Here is a 20,247-nt window from a genome sequence, read left to right as displayed (position 1 = left end):
AAAAAGTTACTAATTTTTAATTAGCATTTCCCCGTTTTATGCATAAAAGGCCTTGCAAAATGAACGCAAGTGCAAATAGCATTTTTCTGCCAATAATCCTTCTGTCATCTAATTACAAATATGCACATGTAGGTACATTGGCAAATATTGTAAAAATCTTGGAAAATAGAGTAGAATGAAATATAACCTAACCTAACCAAACCTATCGAACTTCGTCAATAAATTATTGTTTTTCGAATACATTTTGTGATAATGCAGACAAACTAATCGGTTGTTGTCGAGTCTACGGGCGCCTGAATACAATATATACAATCCACCTGTATCCTGTCAATCATTCCGTAAAGTTTCTCTTTTAACTTTCTCAATATCAATTTAATAAACCAGATATCATGTATAGAGTTACTGCAGACTGCCCTTTAATATCGCGTTACTGAGATTTATCTATCAAAGTCAAAAATATAACATATTTTACCTGTTATCATTCGATTACATACATAACCACCACTCTTTGTCAAAGTATGTTCAGTCTATTAAATTCGTCGCCTTAAAATTATATGCCCAGACATCTTGTTAACCACATTAAAAACATGTTATTATAGCATAACATGCGGTTACAATATTTCGGGCATGTGAAAACAACAAACAAACAAAAAAATACTGCATTCAGTAGATACAAGATTGTGAACTTTATATGTATATGATAGCTTATATGAATTATGTCTATTTTTCATTCGATTTGGAGTTTTCAGTACTAGGAATTACTCCAAGAAATTTTTTTTTGGAAAATCAAGAAAATTAAGTGTCAATCAAATGCAGAATGAAAATATTTTTTTTGTATTCTACGATCGGCAAGATCAACATTGAAAAATAATAAAAATAAACTAAATTATTTTTCATTTTTGAGCCTTGCTCGAAGTAGTCTCTGTTCTGGTTATGAAAGCATTGTCCATCATCGTGCTTGGTGGAAAATTGTTTTCGGATTCGGGAGTGGTCAAATATAAGGTTGAAATTGCTTTGCCGCTTCGACTGCCTGTTAGAATAACACAACAAATAATTCTAGAAATTGCGTGTGTTTAATTTATCAAAGACAGTTTTCCGATCGGAGTTTGAAACCAAAATAAGTCAATAATAGAAACAAAATGGACGTACTCATACTTACTGTTTGTAATTTAAAAACCCCTGCATAGATTTTTTTCAAGTTTAATTACCTCATTTAAAAATCTTGAGTAATTATTCTGCGTAGGACGATAAAAAATCTTTGAAAATGTATAAATTAATTGTCGCCTTGTTATTATAGGCTACATAGATTATGCACGGATATCACGATATGCAATTGAATTTTTGAAATGCAAAGTTGCATGTTCGTCTTTTACGAAATAAAATTTCTATATGATATTTATTACTTGTGATAATATTCAAACAATTAAACATGTATGTAATAAAGTGATGAGCAAAGTCGTAGGTGCCCACTAAACTTCTTAAAAAGGCAAATGAGTAGTTTTATTTGCCGGCTATTGGCACTTTGTGGGTTCGTTGTTATTTTCAATTACTTTTCAAATCTATTAAGGCAACACTAGTAATGCAAGTCGGAATCTTAAGGCTCCGTAGTAAGCGTTCAAATATGGTTTGAAAGAGAGATGTCAATACGAATGTTAGAGGGAGCGCGTTAATATTAAAATAAAACGATAGTAATATTGAAATAGAACAAATATCTCTCGACAAATGCTTAAGTTCCATGTAAAGATACTCAATTTTTTATACCTATAACATATTGAATAACAGAACAAAACGTGTTTTTACTTTTATTTCGGAGCTAACTTTGCAATTTTTTTCTATCGAGGGAATTAATTACTGTTTTACGCTTTACAAATTTATAGATATTATCTTCAAAAATAACATATTTAAAAAAAAACTGAAAGTGTTAAAGAGAAATATTTTATAAATCGGTAGAAATTCGGGATGCGGGGGCTTAACTACGTAAGTGAAGAAGTTGTGTACAAAAATATGCGACGCGCGACCCCGGTGTATTGGACGGACCTATGGTAGATTTTTCCCCAGCAAATACTTGAAAATAAACCGGGAATCTTAAGGCGATGCACTACGTCATGTAATATTTTATATTGAGCCGCTATCAATAACAACCCTTACGTAGATGGCGATAAGGTTTAAATTCCCGCTTTACACCATCCGCCTGTTTTGATTTATGCAAGAAAAAAACATGGCCAAAAAGTGCCTTTTATTTTATTTTGTAGATATTCAGGCATAAATATTTAATTTTTTTTCGATAATTTAATAAATAACTTAATTTGCCACATTATACAATAAAATCATAACCGAAAATGGGTTCGTAAGTAGGAGATTTTGTACCTTAAAGCAGTTTTCATAGTCCTTATACATTATTTATTTCTGTGCTTATAAAAATACTTGTCTAAAAAATACTCGATTATTTCAAAGGCCAAGATGTATTCTACTCTCAGTATTTAATTAAAGCATCTGAAACATTTCTAGGCGACCAAATTTTCAAACCAAAAACACATGATTTTGCATTACTACGTATGGAATCGCCTTAACGACGTAAGTGAAGAGGGTGTGTACAAAAATATTCGCCGCGCGACTCGGCGTATTGGACGGACTTAGGCTGCTGCCACACGCAAAGCTCACATCAAAAGTTAATGTACAGCGCATCATCTTTTCTACCGACACACGACGCTATCAAATATTTCTTCCTATGGTAGGAGAGGGGGTCAGTTGAATTCGAGAGCGGCCGAGGAACATAATTTCATCTGTCAAAGTGACAACTTTACTTACTGACAGCTTGAGCACGTTTTCGAAATGGATGATACTTGTCGCCTATTGCTGGATCTGTTGGACAGCTCATCCTCAGATGATGATGCCGCCAGCAGTGCTCAGTTGACTATATAATTATAAATGCTATTTATAAACTTTTTAGATTTTAAACAATCTGCGCGTAAATAGCGCATTTTCACATAACCTGACATAACCTCTCCGTCGAATCAGGAAATTCGCAGTTCGCACGCCGATCGACGAAAGCGACATATAATAAATTATTGTAAAATAAGCTCAAGTCGATTTCCAAAAATGTCGAAGGCAAAGGCGGCAAGGACCAACACCAGGGCAGGGAACGAGAAGAGAGCACGAGAGCTGACGAGAGCAAACCAGATTACCCAGGAAAACAATTGAAAACAATCAACAAACGAACAAACTAGAAGCTTCTCTATGTAGGTATCAGGCCGTCCAACTTTATCAAAAAACCGAATGATATTACCATATAAACATAGAGTTAAAAATATGATTAATTTTGAAAGGGCGAAAATTTGTTTACTTCAAATTCAAATATTGATTATATTTATATTTTAAATATATGTTAAGTATGTTTGCCAAATAAAGTTTTTTTTTATGTTTCTAAATTTACTAGCACACATGACGATATGAGCTAACATAATAAATAAGAAATGCATTATTAGGCTGCTTATGTCATGGCTGTCAAAGGGAACACGGAACTTAGTCGGTAGCTCCGCAGTTAAAATGACCCCCTCTCCTTTTTACGACGGAGAGGGGGACGCATAACTTTTCAAATATCGCGTCGGGAGCGGTTACGTAAAATAAATTCGGTTAGCGAAGTTCAGAACCACACTTATAGCGCGTTATCTTTTTACGTGTGTCGGGTCTGTATGGGATTGTATGGCGAGCGCTATTGTGCTTTATATTATCTGTTGATGTGAGCTTTGCGTGTGGCAGCACCATTACGGTCTAATTTGAGGTAGCAGTACTTGAAAATTGACCTTTCCGCGGGGTTTATTTTAATTAGTTCTGTTACAAGTATTACTAAAATCTCAGATGGTCTAGAAAAATAAAATCTGGTGCTCACCGCTAATTATATACTTTTTTCAAACCGTAACTACTTAAAATATTTTAATGGTAAGGTATTACTTTTATTAATCATAAATATAAATAACTTATGTCCGTGGGTATCGGTCCGTAAAAAAAGATGTCATAGTTACAAATTCGTCGGAAATAATTATAATGTGATCCTCGAGCAAACCTTCCTATTAGAGTCTTATGTCGTCTTAATAATAACATTTTCACCTCCGAACCTAGCAAAATGGCACCTGAGGCAGGTTTCAGATTGCATTTGAAATGAAAAAAAAATAACAGCAATGTGCAGGCGGCCAAAAACTATTTTATAAAAAAATCTGCTCTAGCGACAGCCCCAACTATAAATTTTTTGATCTGTATATCAATTTTTTTCTGCTTCTAAATCTTATTGAATTTTTTTGCGTTGCATCGTTTCAAATAGTGTAGTATTTTTTTTAATTTTCTATTCTGTTCGCTAAATAGCGCTTTGGTATAAGCATTATTTGTCTCTGAATGGGAAGATTGCTAGTTTTTTTCCACAGAGTGCAAAAAAAATAATTTTCATTCGACGTGTAAACGACCACTGTGATATTGCACCCATTCATTCGCTTGATAAATAATTTATTATTTTTGAATAATGTTCATTGTTTTTATTTCAAAAAATCCACTGAATATCAAGATTTCCTGTTGCATACACCCGAACAATTATTTATCTGCGTGCCTCTTTATACTTCATACCTCCCTCTTTTTGTATTCCGTCTCACATGGGCGCTCAAGTATGTCCCGAAAGGCGACATAATCGCCAGCCACCTGAACGTGAAAATTAACGTCGTTTCCAAGCAGCACTGTGCGTCGATCATATATATAAAATCCTTGACATTTCGTTAAGTACCTACTTACACGTTCTACTTAAAAGCAACATGAAGATCGTACTCTGAAATCTTCTTTTGGTGGGTTTGGAATACATGCTATGGGTATTTGATTTCATCATAATAATAACATCTGCCCACAACACGGTTTTTGACCATGTCGCACGTCAAACCATATAAAGCCATTATTTTTGTTTTAACGATGTTTTATTGCTATAAGACATCCGCATTGTAATTAATATCTGTATATCAGATTTTGTATGTACAATGTTAAAAAGTCGCCATAGTAAAAAAAATAGCTAGCTGTACCAGTCTGTCTGTGCAAATAGAAAAACAATAGCGCGTGTTGCTTTTACGTCCAACAGATTACGATGTCTTTCAAAAAATCATGTTTTTACCTGTCACAGATGACATGTAGGTATATAATATAGCTATATAAAACCATACGCGTATTCGAATGCAACATTGTGTCAAAATTTCAAAGCAATCGTTGAAGAACTTTCCGAGATTTAAGTATTTTATATGTTTAACCCTTCGCTCAGGGAGTGGAAACACGATCTGCAAAAGCCATCCCAAGCTGTGAGCTAACGTGGTCAGGCGGGCGACACTAGGGAACAATGTTCGAGGCTCTACTGGACTGGACTTTCGATTTTCCAAGATACTCCAAACAAACAAAACCAAAAATAGACCATTCAAAATTCAAACAAAAAACTAGAGGCCTTTGGGGAACCAACGGGGAGTGGAGAGGAGAGCTGAGGCCACCTCGGTGGAATCTTCCCTCGTGAAGTATTCGGGGAAACCGAACAAAGGAGGACTTCCGATGGAAAAACCCTTACCGCTTCAGGATCCTCCAGGGAATACGCGGGAAAACATGGACCCTTACGGGACCTGGAAACAAACTCAAAGGAATGAGGTGAAGTCGAAGATAACATAATGTGCCCATAGCCCGAGTGTTCACGAGAACTATCCGTAAGTATTTTGTGCAAATGGTCCCATAAGTGGATAACCTATGGAATTATTAGAAGTCTACCAAAGTAGATACCTAATTAACATCATACTAACAACCAAATTGTCACCAAGAACAACATAAAAGAAATGGAACCAAGATTCAAATAGATTCGCAGTCCCATAATCGAGATCATTGGAAATGCAGGTAGGATGAATAGATCATGGAGCAAGGTCAAAGATAAATCAATAGAATTTTTTTAACAACTTTTCAAATTGTAGCCATCCACCACGATTGTGTAAAATTTTTAATTCATTATTAGGTTTTTCAATCGGCAAACGTAACCGCGAAAACCATCGGCGCACAGTCTATTCCGGAATACGATCATTATTCTATTCATCTCGTATACAGTCATCGGAATAACATTATTACTCCGCGTATATACGTTATATACGTATATTTACGTCAGTCGGGAATCGCTTTTTGCGGTAGGCGGTCGCCGCGTAGTTTCTTTCTCACACTTCTTGCGATCGAATTAGAATTACAAACAACTGAAAAAACTGTTACATTACGAAGTGGATTGCATTGCTGAAGTTAATAACTCTGTATTATTACGTGTACCGCCGGCTTCACTCGTATTAAACGTTTGTCAAAGAAGGAAATTACGACAGCCTTATTTGGAATAAATTATCATTTTGTTATTCAACTTTCCAACATGAGCGACCGGTAAGAGATTTTAGATGATATTATTTTACTACTTACGGTATTGTTTCGCTGCGAGAAGCGTAAACCTATTTTAATAATATAAACATTGATAGTACCTAGATAAACATTAAGAGTAGGTATAATCATAGACGCTAATATTATTATTACGACAATTGAACTATAACTATGTTTGAATAAGACGTATAGATTCATACATTGATGTGTACAAAATGCTCCCGAATCAAATAAAACCATTCGTATAACGTGCAAGTCTTTGTTTATTTGAAATTCAACTCTTTTACTATTTCAAGTAACAAAAACAGAATCGTTACAATAAATTTTAATAATGAAAATATAGTCAAATTAAATGATAGTAGGAAATGATAATTTCATAGCAAATATTAATATATAACAAGAAGTGTACAAATGAAATATTTGTGTGTGTGTATTTTATAAATGACTGGATGTAAACATATATAATTCTTTTTTTTGCACAATATTTTTACATTTCAGAGTTATCCAGTAATGTTGGCCTCACTGGGTGGCTTACCCGTGCTTGAGGCCTTCATTTTATAATTTAAAAATATATTATACAATATAATACATTTAAAGAGAAAATAATACATTTAAAATATAATCTTATGTGTGTTTTATATTGGTTTTGTGGGTTTATGTGTAGGTTTTTTTTTTATTTTATGTTATGAAATTTTGGTAATATTATATTTTTTGTTCTTTAATCCATTTTGTAATTTTGTGTCTGAATTTATTTTTGTTTTCCTCAATTTTATTTTCAAGTGTTAAACTGTTGAATACTTTTATAGCATGGTTTTGGTAGTTTCTTTGTCCAAAGCTTGTATTTACTGTCGGAGTTTTTATGTTTTCTTTGTACGCTTGTCTAACTGGTCTGTTAGTGATATTTTGTGTATGTTGTAATTTGTTTTTATGAAGAAAAAAAGCACTGTTTTGAGTGTGTCTAAGGTTTAAACTAATTTACCCATAAAATTGGAGTTACAACTTACACCATTATTATTCTAAGTAACACATATATTATGAGATTTAAGCATTATTTATCGATGTTTTACTTATAACATCAAGTATCTACATTGTATAGATTTTGATGCCTCATTAAATTGATTGATTTTAACTTGTTGTGTTGAATTTATGATTGTTTGTGGGTATTCTGTTAAACGTTAATTGCAATTAGGGCCGGCCCTATGCGGGTGCAATTGGAGCAGTCCGCTCCGGGCGCCGAATCGCCAAGGCGTCAAGGTGTTGATAATACCTAACACCTAACAATCCGAAAATATTATCCTTGAAATTATTTTTCATAAAAACGGCGCTACACAAAAATACAGATCATCCGTATATTATTAACTAGCTGATGTATTCAACTGGCCATTGTAACGAGATTTACCACGTAGGGCGTCATTGTAACGAGGGGTTATTGCCACGAGGGCAGTAAGTGTAGTAAATAAAAGAGAGGAGAAAATGAATTCCACTATACAACATTTATTACTACAACATCTAATCAACATGAGAACTCTTTTAATTGATGATAAATAACTCAGGCGTGTGCTACAACCGAAGGTTGAAAGCACGATTGGAAATTTAAAAATTGCATTGAAAGCGACAATTGGATGGTGACATTTATTATAAACTAACCTGATGAATGTAATAATGGGCGCCAAGCGATGCGGTAAGCATTGCTGTTATTTATATGTAGAACGAAGGATGACCAAAGGTAAATTATTAAACTGAGGCGTCATCACCGTTCGTAAATTTTGTCAGCTCATTGTGCGGTTCGTGTCCTCTCTGCTAAGCGATGTTCCGGAAGGCCAGCCAGTTGAATACTCAGCTGTATGTACCTACCCGGCGTTGCTGGGGATTATCCTTAGGAGATATATATCATCGCGGAATTTTCTGTAGGCATTTTTAAAATATACAATTCCGTAGTACATTATTTTGACATATATCATAAGGTTTGGCCAGCGTTAGCAATGTAGTGCCAGAAAATAAGTCCTTACGTCTTGATTATAAAACATCCACTTTTCTCTACATTATCTAAATCAAACATGCATGTATCATATATGAAAATCTTCCGGAAGAAATTTTCTAAATGATAGTGAAAACCCTATCAAAATCCGTTGCTTAGTTTAGAAGAAATAAGCGCACAAACAGACATTCGCGGAGAGCAACTTTATTTTATACTACAACAACAACTACATGGTTTTCCAATAAGAGGTGTTATTTTGAATTGCCCGCTATTTCGGTAGATGTTACTTTTGAAGCTATTATTTTTTAACATTTGACAAGTAGAAACTACGTCATTAATAAAAATGGAGCAATACGCGCTTCAACAACGCATTGAAATTATTAAAATTCACTTGAGTGAATCAAATGCAAATCATCTTGAGTGATGAGGCCCATTTCCACCTCGGTGGCTTCGTCAACAAGCAAATTGTCGCATCTGAGGCTCGGAAAACCCAAGAGTTATCTTTCCTCAACGTGTGACTGTTTGGTGCGATTTATGGTCCGGCGGAGTCATTGGACCTTACTTTTTCGAAAATGAGGCTGGAGCAACAGTTACGGTGAATGGATTGCGCTATCGAGAGATCATTAATCATTTTTATGGCCGGAATTGGATGGTATTGATCTGGACAACGATTACTTTCAACAAGACGGCGCTACGTGCACACAAGCAACGAAACCATTGATCTTTTACGATTAAATATCAAAATAACATCTCTTATTGGAAAACCTGTTAGTTAACGTGTACTCGGCGTACATCGGGGACTTTTCTCTACTTTCTATAAACATGTTATGCATTTGTTGTATTTAAGTATAATATACAATAAGCCTTCTGGAAGAAATTCTCTAAATGATAGTGAAAACCCTATCAAAATCCGTTCCATAGTTTAGAAGAACTAAGAGCACAAACAGACAGACGCGAATAGCTACTTTGTTTTACACTATTTAGAGATATTTATAGATTACAGTAATCACCTGCCTAGGCGTCTAATGAGTTTGAAAAGGGGCACCAAAATTTAACCGCCTTTTGGCTCAGGTCCGGCCCTAATTGCAATGCACAGTTTTTGCATGTAAGCTTAGATTAAACAATTCACTGTGTTTTAAAATAATGTGCTGTTATATCACAAGAAATGTGATGTATAATATATAATATATAGGTATGTACATTTTTCCTACTCAAATTATAGAAGAAAATGAATGTCGTAATAATACCGATAATTCTGAATAAGCGCGGATTGCATTACGGTGCAGAGTTCTGTAATATCCGGCACTAACATTATTTTATACCGGTTTTATTAAAGTTTATGTTTTATTAAAGTTTATGTTTTATTAAAGTTTTCCGCATTCGGCTATCAATTCGCCGCAAAAAAAATGCGTTGTTATTTTTATTGAACACTAGTGTACACCGCAATTCTACGATATTGCTAATGTCTTTCTCAGTCGTCTCCGACTTCTTCCACCATTCACCGCTGTATACCACAATGTTACTATTAAAAAATTACATTACATCTAATTTATTTCGACTCCGTATCTCATTCCAGTGCAGATATATTGCGTTAAGCATTCCTCGGGCGTCCCCGACTTCTTCTGACATTCAAACCACTCTCTAAAAACTCCTGGCACGTTTTGTGAAAGATTTTTTCAAGTTCTGTTATTATTTCAGTTTTGTCAAGAAACTAGCCTATAATGATATAATAACAGAACTTGAATAGGACTTTTACAGAACCTGAAAACGAACGTTGAACTTTTATGGATTGTTCAAATTCTCCGAAACAAACCGTCCTTAGTAAAACTGTTCTGATTCCTGAAACAGTTACTTCCTTAGGCTTTTCGTAATATTATTATAAATAATTTATCTGTTTTCTAGCGACTATTTTTTTTATGTCTGTTGCTTTACGCCTTTACCTACAAAATACCTATAAGGAACGATCCAATTTCGATATGATCAATAAAAATAGTCAAATTAAAAATATTATGTCGTTTTCATACAAAACATTTCATGTTCATTTGAAATATTTTGGTTCCAAATTTCGAAAATTTTCAGCCTAAAACAGGTCCAAGAGGCGTAATTCCTTATTCATTGTTTTCGCCGAGACAGTGTTGTTGATTCCAAAAATGTGTCAACGAAATTATTCGTTGTTTGTTGGGAACTTTTGTCGTTTTATTCACGATTCCGATTTCTTTGTTTTTTTTAAATAAAATTCGTGGCTGGGCGACTGTTTCTGTCTTTTATTTAGTGAAATATATTATTTTCCTTGAATTATAAAGAAGCTTTGTAATATGTGCTTATAATTACTTTAATCGGCCAATCGGCGATAAAAATAGGGACACCTTCACAAAATTGTCTTTCCACGAAACTTGATATGATTAAAAACTGTTTTTGTTTTTTGAGACGTCATAAATATCTCTGATTTTGAATATTTGGCAATATCTCTCTGATATTATCTTTTATTTGTTGTGCACTTACACAAACGGTATGTACAAAAGTGATCCATTAATAAATTACCCTTATCGCATATCATTTTAGATTAATATTGATAAATAATATAGTAAATGTCTACCAAACAACTTTCTTTTCGCCATTTCCTACAAGTATTTAATTTTTTTAGTTTATTACTTTTATTTGTTTTCAGTGCATATAAATTTTAATATCCCTTATACATAAGATCAACATAATTTAAAATGAACAATTTTGTGTAAACCTTTCGAATTTAATCCCAGAAAAGCATCTTTCATGAATTGAATAGTGTTCTTAAATTCGCTTTTTACATAGGTGACATTTCACCTACTTATTTATTTTTATTTATTTACCCCTTAGGCCTCTGGCACATTCTGTCATATGTTCAGAAAATTTCTGCTTTGCGATAAAATCCAAATAAAAGGAATATTTCTGAACGTGTCTGAAAACTAAAAACGGTTTTAGAAAGGTGATGGATGAAATGTGCTTTCAAATTTTGTTATTAGAAATAAACACATAGCTTTTTAAATATATTTTTTTAGAATGTGAAAATGTATTTTTTTTAATTGGCTGACCTTACGTTTTTTCTAATTAAAATTACTGATAGCCTAAAATTTTTTTTTCAAAATGCGTACTTTTTTGGAAAAAAGTTGGAAACTTTTGTTTCATAGAAGTGGACATTTAATTTTTTCTGTGGCTAACTTTTTAGATTTGAATATAAAGAGTGGTGTTTTTTCTTCTGAGACCTATATGAGTTGTTCCCAAAAGCGAACAAATTAGTCTGTTAGATTAAAATATTTCACTTCGTATGGTCTGATACAAATTTAGGTTCAATTTTCATTTTGAACGTTTCTTACCTACACTTATTTCATACATCATTTTTACATTTAAAAAAAAAATTAAATCAATGCATTCAGAATCATTCCCAACGAGGATTTCATCCCATCTTCAAACCTAACCCATTCTCATCTTCACATAATATTATTAACAATTATTACCTCTTAATTAAATTAAAATTTTCCTGAATTATAGTACGCACACCTGCCAATACAATGATGAAGATGGGACAGTGCGCATGTTCCTCCGGGGAAGGCCCATCGTGCTGCATGCCCCCACCGGTATCCTGGATACTTACGACCTCACCAAGGTGGCACCCCCACCGCAGACCAAGCTGAAACTCGACTGGGTCTATGGATACAGGTGATTGATTCGTTTTGTATTGGATTGATTCATCTTTGACATAATTGTATTGGATTGACCGACCTTGGTCATTTTATATTGGACTGAAAGTCCTTGATAATTTTGTATTGGATTGATCGTCTTTGGTCGTTTGATTGATCATTTGGATTGATCTTGATCACTTTTTACTCGATTGCTTGACCTTGATCACACCGAATTCGATTAATTAATCCGGGTCAATTTATATTGGATTGATTGACCTTAATCACATTGTATTGGATTAATTGATTTAAATTATTTAATATCTGAGTAATTATTGCACTATATTATCAATTTAATGATGAATTGATTGACCTTGGACTTTTTGTATTGGATTGATTGAACTTGATCATTTTGCATTGAATTGATTCACTTCTTTTTGTATTGTGATTTTTTGATCCTTGTGAGGGTCATTTTTTCTTTATCAATTTGACTGTTGGCTTACGTGTCTTAATTATATTTATTATGGTTGTGAATTAAACCACATTCGGACAAAGAAATTACATTTATTTTGCGAAAAATCTCCACAACATCCTTCCCCCAGATATAAAAGCGAATAGAAAATTTGAATTATTACAAATCAAGAATAAAAATCTGACTGAAAGAGATTAATGAAATAAACATTAATAACAAAAATGAATAATTTTAGTCTGCCTCTGCACAGAATACAATTTACTATACATACATTAACTCTCATATTTTGTGTGTACAATGTTTAAATAGTCTCTATAATAAAAAATAAACCAAAAAAAAAAGTACATAGTTATTTCTAAAGACAGGTTGTTTCGCAGAATTTGAACAATTCATCAAATTTCAATGTCAATTTCCATGTTCTGTCTAAGCCCTATTAAAGTTCTGTTATTATATAATTATGGGCGAGATGCTTCATAGAACTGAAATAATAAAAGAATTGGAATAAAACTTTCACTTTACTTGAAAATGAACTTTGAAATTTGATGAATTGTTCAAATTTCTTGAAACAACCCGTCCTTAGTGGTTAGATGGTGATTGATATTATGAAAACCTGACTTCTTTTTTTCAAATGCTTATAATATTTTTGTAATGTTTTAAAATTATAATTATAATAACAAGTGTTTTATTAAATTTTTTGGCATTGACAATTGATAAATAATTCTATTTCTATTATCTAGTTTCTGATCATTGATAAATTTTTTTTATTTTATTATCTACCTGCACCTACCTTGTAAGAGTTGTGATGTAATGTAAGTTGGAATGTATGTACATATATAGTAAGTGTACGAACAGATTGCACACAATCCACTCACATATCGTATCATGTAATGTAGAATAATGAGAGACAATCCCACCAAGTGAACATTGTAAAGTAGTTAATAGAGCAGTAGGCGAGCCAACTGCCAATTAATTCCAATTCTGCAGAAAGAAGTCTAATTATTTCCCTGATCTATTTTTGATTAAATTTGCAACAAATGCTTCATAGAAATCATTCTTCTTTTGGATAATAAAAAAAAATTGTACCTATTCACAACAGACCTAATTGCATGTAAGTTTATCGTAATGAATTACATGATGTAAAATCTTGCATATGATGTTTTTCTTTGTTTTTTTTTATGTATTTTATTTAACCATGGAAACGGTCAAGGCTAATAGTTGCACTTAAATAAATGACAAAATTAATGACGATGCAGTAAAATTACATCAATATTCAATACCTGCATTGCATGTTTATAATAACAATCACGTAAGTAAGAACTTGTAAAATATTGTGACAGCTAAAAAAATATTGATTCTCCTACCATTTGACTGGAATCTAAATTAATGGTTGAATAAATGATCAATGCTAGAAGTAATATTTATAAAATCAAAATTATACCTAAGTTGCTAGACTAAAAAACATGTTCACTTCAAAGATGGAATGAAAGGCAAACTTACTGTGGTAGTTTGAGCTACAAGACATAGACGACTCTAGTGTTAATTGATCTTAGAGAGATGTTGATAGTGGTGACCGGATAAATCATCAAAATGATAATTCATCACATTTTCAAAAAGTCATGGAAAGTGATGAAACAAAAACTTTATTAACTGGGTTAAGTAGGTTAGGTTAGGTTTAAATTTAAATTTTTTTCATTGTTTTCAATTACTTTATATCACTTTTTAAAGGTGTGTTGAATAGTCACTGTGTTGAGTTATCATGGAATCCTTGATAGTATATATATATTAGCGATGGGTCATGAGTCATGACTCATTTTAGTAAGAGCGTGAAGCACCGTACTAGCTCAATATTTTCGTACAGCTCATAGAGTTGACTCCATTGAACGATAGCTCAATTGAACAATAAGACTGAAAATATTCTAGTCACCTGATACGACTCGCCCGATATGGCTCCCTCGCTATGGCTCCTAGCTTCCAGCGTAAGCGTACGAATGATTGTACGACTCTCGGTACCGATAGGCCGCTTTATACCACGAAAAAAATAAGATGCTAGGTAGTTAATAGGTGTAGGCACATATGTCCAAGTCTAGATGTCGGACTGTAGTTATAAGAGTTTTTTTTGTCAAATAGTTATTATTTCAAGAATCCAATCACAATCATAAATGGCACTGTCTTATATTATTATACTCTTTCCAGGGGAAAAGATTGCCGGAACAACCTGTACCTCCTCCCCACTGGAGAGATGGTCTACTTTGTGGCATCCGTGGTGGTCTTGTTCAATGTGGACGAGCAGTGCCAGAGGCATTACCTGGGACATACGGATGATGTCAAGTGCCTTTCTGTCCATCCCAACAAGCTGATAGTTGCAACAGGGCAGTGTGCCGGACACGATAGGGTTGATGCGCGGGTAAGGAAAAGAACATACTGAAAACTGTGAAATCACCCGTCAAAATAAATGTAATATGTTATGATATTTAACATATACAGGGTTTTCCAATAAGAGGTGTTATTTTGATATTCAATCGTAAAAGATCAATGGTTTCGTTTCTTGTGTGGCACGTAGCGCCGTCTTGTTGAAAGTAAACGTTGTCCAGATCAATACCATCTAATTCCGGCCATAAAAAAATCATTAATCATCTCTCGATAGCGCAATCCATTCACCGTAACTGTTGCTCCAGCCTCATTTTCGAAAAAGTAAGGTCCAATGACTCCGCCGGACAATAAACTGCACCAAACAGTCACACGTTGATAAATAGAGAGGCTTTTCAACAATAACTCTTGTGTTTTCCAAGCCCCAGATGCGACAATTTTGATTGTTGACGAAGCCACCGAGGTGGAAATGGACCTCATCACTCAAGATGATTTGCATTTGATTGACTCAAGTGAATTTTAATAATTTCAATGCGTTGTTTAAGCGTGTATTGTTCCATTTTTATTAATGGCGTAGTTTCTACTTGTCAAATGTTAAAAAATGACAGCTTCAAAAGTAACATCTACCGAAATAGCGGGCTATTCAAAATAACACCTCTTATTGGAAAACCCTGTATTATGATACTGATACATATTGAAATCAGTATCCTTGCCCATCCTTTTAAAACTGTAAATACCTAAAGCCAATCTTATAAAGTTAATCGAACAATAACCAACTACACAACACTCCGACTTGGCAGTACCCCTCTCTACATTAGAATTACAAAAATCCATATGTGCATCATCATCGTGTTTGTTCGCTAACTCAGGTAACTAACTACACTACGGGAATTAGTGAAATCCATATAAAATAATCAACAATACGATCTTTATTGATTGTTCAGAACTTTACAGTCCTGCATGTTATCAAATTAAATATATTATTCACATTGCAATGGGAGTAAACTAAGGAAATGGTATTTCAATACTTAGGTTCAAATATATTTATTGGTGAAATAATATATTATGATCCTCTATTTCACTTCTGTAGTTAATTATTTTAATGAACAACCCCTTTGGTGACATTCATTAGTGTTTTAATTTATTGCGGGCTGACTCTAGAGGATATTAGTGCAACGAATTTACTTAAAAGTACATTAGTAATTTAATTACTAGCGTAATGATTATACCTGAATTGTGTTTTTGTAGCTCTCATGTTCGTGTTGTCGATGAAGATAATGGAGCTTTGAAGTAATTAAACATGGAAATGGGTTGATTTTATGAAATAAAAGTTATACCAGGGTTATTAAACTGATAAAACATTAGATTAGAGACAAAATTAATCATTTTTACATTGAACACCGTTAATGAAAATTATCTTGACGCATAAGAGGCGGTTGATAACCCTGTGGGGAGTGGAGAGGACACTTGACTAGCAGTCAGACAGATGGAGTTTGATGCTCACAGCGGGTACCTTCTACTTTTTAAAATAGAAAAGGTATCTTATGTGTAAATTTCGATGTACACATAAATATGTATGTTTCACCAACGGTAAAAAGGAGAACATCTGATGATAGATTTGCAGTAGAACTGCTTTCGCCGAGAATTAGAACTCTTCACTCTTACTCTTTGGCCATTCGTACATGGAGATACTTATAAGCGACTCGAGTTTTGTGCGTGTAGCATGCATGTCGCTCGTGAGTATCAGTTGCAAGCTACTGACAGTACTGGTAGCTAGTTGCATCTGCTACTAATAATGCTGTACGAGCATGTTTTGAATATTAAATTAATTCTAGGGGTGAGAAAACATCCATGTTTATAATATAAATATAATTTAGCGGAACACGTAAGAAATGCTTTAGCGGAGAAGGCCTAAATTGACGTCGGGAAAAATGTCAATTTGATATCATTCTCATGTAGTTCTTTGGCGGCGATTGCTAACTAACTAACCATCATGCCGTATTACGCAGGGGTAGGCAGAGAGGACGGACCGCCAAACAACTCGGTCTTGGCACACACTCCTTGCCTCATTTACATTCATACATCGTCTCATACATACTCTTCTATTATTCTGACTCTTGAATTGCCCGACTCGAGTATCTGATTCACTTGATCGTGTCATGTCTTCCATCCATGCCCGACTTCTGCTACCATTCGCATTTGCATCATATATCCTCCTTACACTCCTTTCTTCGCTCATTCACTCTATATGCCCAAACCATCTAAGTGTCCCTTTCTTAATCTTACTCTTTACGCTTACATCAACCTTGCACTCTTTGCGGATCTGCACATTCCTCACACGATCATACATGGTTTTACCACACAAACGCCTCAGGGATCTCATTTCAACAGCATTGAATCTACTTTCATCCTTTCTTTGCCAGTTCCATGCCTCTCTTCCATACATCAGGATAGGTACCAGCACTCCATTGTGGACTGCTAACTTCGCTTCTTTGGACAATTTTTTGTTAGCGCTTACTGCGTTTAGTCCTCCATTAATGGAGTTACCTGCATTTACCCTTCTTTCAATATCTTTATTGCCCTACAATTAATATTGATTTCGTTTTATGGGTTAACTCAAAATTTTATATTAGATTGTTTTTATGCTTTTACATACATTGTAATAAAGTTAAAGAAAGAATAATGTTATCTTCATCGCTAGAGTCACCTTACATTGTATTAACCTAAGGCTGCATGTGAAAAATGATTGAAGTTCAGTATAATTCGGATAGCGCCATGTAAGAAACCAGCTTTAAAGAGTAGCATATCAATAGGGGACATGTAGTTGCATCACAGTGACGTAGCTTGTAAGTATCTCTGTATACAAATGGCCTTACCCCAAACTAAACCATCTATAATCCTAAGCAACCCGACTTGAATCACTTAATTCATTATTCAATTTTGTGGATGACTTATATATTTACAATTCCAGCCTCACATCCGAGTTTGGAATTCCGTGTCTCTGGCCACCCTGGCCGTGATTGGAACAAACGACATGGAGCGAGGAGTGTGTTGCCTGTCATTCTCCAGAGCTGATGGTGGAAGCCTTCTGTGCGCAGTTGACCAGGGGACTGAACATAATATCTCCGTCTGGGAATGGCAGCGCGGAGAGAAGGGAAGCAAAATTACTGAAACAAAGGTATGTTGATACAATCTGAACCATCATGAGCTACATTTTAATGTATGGCCTCCGTGGTCAAATCACAGCGTGCACAAGTAAATTTTATTTGATTATTTTTTGTTATTTCACAAATTACTCATTTAAAATAACATATTGTGTATTTGCGGCACGTTTCAGAGTGGAAGATACTCTCAGTATCGCCCTGGTGTAAGACCACCATTCAGAATTGAAACTTTGCTTGAAATAAGTTTGGTTATGTTTGGTGATCAAATCTAAATAGACAGGTACTCCCCACCTTCCTCTTCCCCATCTCCTTCCCCTCCCTACTACCTTCAGCCTCACAACATATCCTTATTGGGGATGCTATAGTCTCACTGGCTCCAGATGGTTGGGAGCAGTTGGGACTCTCGTGCGGTTTCACATGCGCAATAGTGAAACTTGTATCACATATGCGACATTCACATACGTGGACATCCACTTATGGATCACATATATTATGCGATGCCACCAGAGATGTGCTTTATTTCAAATAAATCCATTTGAAATGGAAATGCAAAATGAAAAATGGGCAGTTTCCATTTTGCATTATGCTTTTCTAAAAACCATTTTGCATTTTGCATTTTAAATGCTTTTCTCAATGCATTTTCCATTTTAAATGCTTTTTTGCAACATTCTTCCTACTATCTCCACTCATATTTTTTTCATAAGCCTCAAATATCAGTCGGTACTCAACTTCGCTATGAGAGATAATTTACATTTGTCAAGTTGCTCCCTGGTAGCAGCCCTGGCAATTGAGTGATACCATTACAAAAAAATACTGAACATGGGGCCATGACGCTGTAATATTAAATGTTCGATAATGGTTTCTATGTTTTTACGGTGGCAACATTAGTCCCGCGCAAATTTTTTGTGGTTTCATAATCTGTAGTCGTGGTGTTTTTGGATTTACCATCATGTAATATGTTTGTTCTACATTGATGTCCATTATTAAATGACAAAATTGTTTAAAAATTCTATAATTGACCTGAGAAACCATTTTGCATTTTCAATGCATTTTGAAAATAGGTATTTTGCATTTTGCATTTGAAATGCTTTTCTAAAAACCATTTTGCATTTTGCATTTTCAAATGGAAAAGTTTTGACCCATTTCCATTTTGCATTTCAAATGGTTTTGGGTACCCATTTTGCACATCTCTGGATGCCACAGATTAGCTTTTAAATTTAACATGTAAAACTGTTAAATATATTTAACAAACCAAGTGTAAACCAAAAGAGGGAAGTCATTGTGCCCACGCACAAAAGAGGAATTTATATTATTCAGCCAGTTAAGGCATATAGAATAGACTATTACAATTGAGTGGCATCTTTTCAAATCTCTATAAACACTCAACCTAATTTCACATATTCTATATTTTTGACATTTTTTTGCTGTTAAACTGTATGTGAAAATTTGTTATGCTTCTTACAATACAATTTACTTTTTTCAACAATCGTATCAGGGCCGGTCCTGTATAGACTCAATTAGAGCAGTCTGCTCCGGGCGCCGACCTGTCAAAGTTTTTACTGGTGCCAGCCGCTGTTTGGCTCAAAGCCGGCCCTGAATAGTATCTGTATTTTATTACCTTTTGTTACTTAAAAACAAAGCAATTGAAAAAAAACTAATGGTCCCGGAAAAAATTGTCCTCGATTAATGTCAAGTTTTGAAATAATGCTCCTCAGTTTGCAGCAGTAGGAGAGTAGATATAAGGTATGTTGTTTCTTTTGATACCAAAATAGACAACATGTCAGTTCAATGGAAGTTATTATTCAACTAGCGCAGACCTGTGAAAAATCACTGCAATATTTTACTACCTAATAGTACAGTGGTACCTCGACATACGAGTTTAATTCGTTCCGCAACCTTGCTCGTATCTTGAATTACTCGTATATCGATGCAGATTTCCCCATACAAAACAATTAGACTACCATTAATCCGTTCCAACCCCCAAAATGTCACCCCAGTTATTTTTGTTACGTGGTTTTGAATAATAAAAACGTATTTATTTGAATAATAAAAATTTATTGTACAAAAACAAAAAAGAGAATGTAAATAAATAAATTAGATATCCTTACTGGTCTTTGCCTTTTTCGCTACATTTTTCTCGCTTTCACCTGTAGGCCGTTTAGAAAAAAACATGTCCAAGGAGGTTTGTTTCTTCCTCCCTCT

The 20,247-nt window shown here is 34.2% G+C and overlaps 1 protein-coding gene across 3 annotated transcripts in view; it reads left to right on the top strand.

Annotated features, from left to right (window-relative positions):
• LOC149415289 (echinoderm microtubule-associated protein-like 1) overlaps window positions 1-20,247 on the top strand; it is a 191,891-nt gene that overhangs the window by 158,885 nt on the left and 12,759 nt on the right. For 2 of the 3 annotated variants that reach the window (XM_089642463.1, XM_089642464.1), the window contains 3 exons: window positions 11,915-12,082; window positions 14,708-14,918; window positions 17,853-18,059. In XM_089642463.1, the coding sequence (XP_089498589.1) occupies window positions 11,915-12,082; window positions 14,708-14,918; window positions 17,853-18,059 (586 nt within the window). Of the gene's footprint in view, window positions 1-6,165; window positions 6,418-11,914; window positions 12,083-14,707; window positions 14,919-17,852; window positions 18,060-20,247 lie in introns of those variants that run through there. The other variant, XM_089642465.1, reaches the window with a different exon arrangement.

The sequence above is a fragment of the Hesperophylax consimilis genome, chromosome 18 (assembly GCF_061612785.1).
Source record: "Hesperophylax consimilis isolate HC1 chromosome 18, BYU_Hcon_1.0, whole genome shotgun sequence".
Classification (NCBI taxonomy): Eukaryota; Metazoa; Arthropoda; class Insecta; order Trichoptera; family Limnephilidae; genus Hesperophylax; species Hesperophylax consimilis.
The sequence above is the reverse complement of the archived record's forward strand: the minus strand, read 5'-3'. Positions and strand labels throughout refer to the sequence as shown.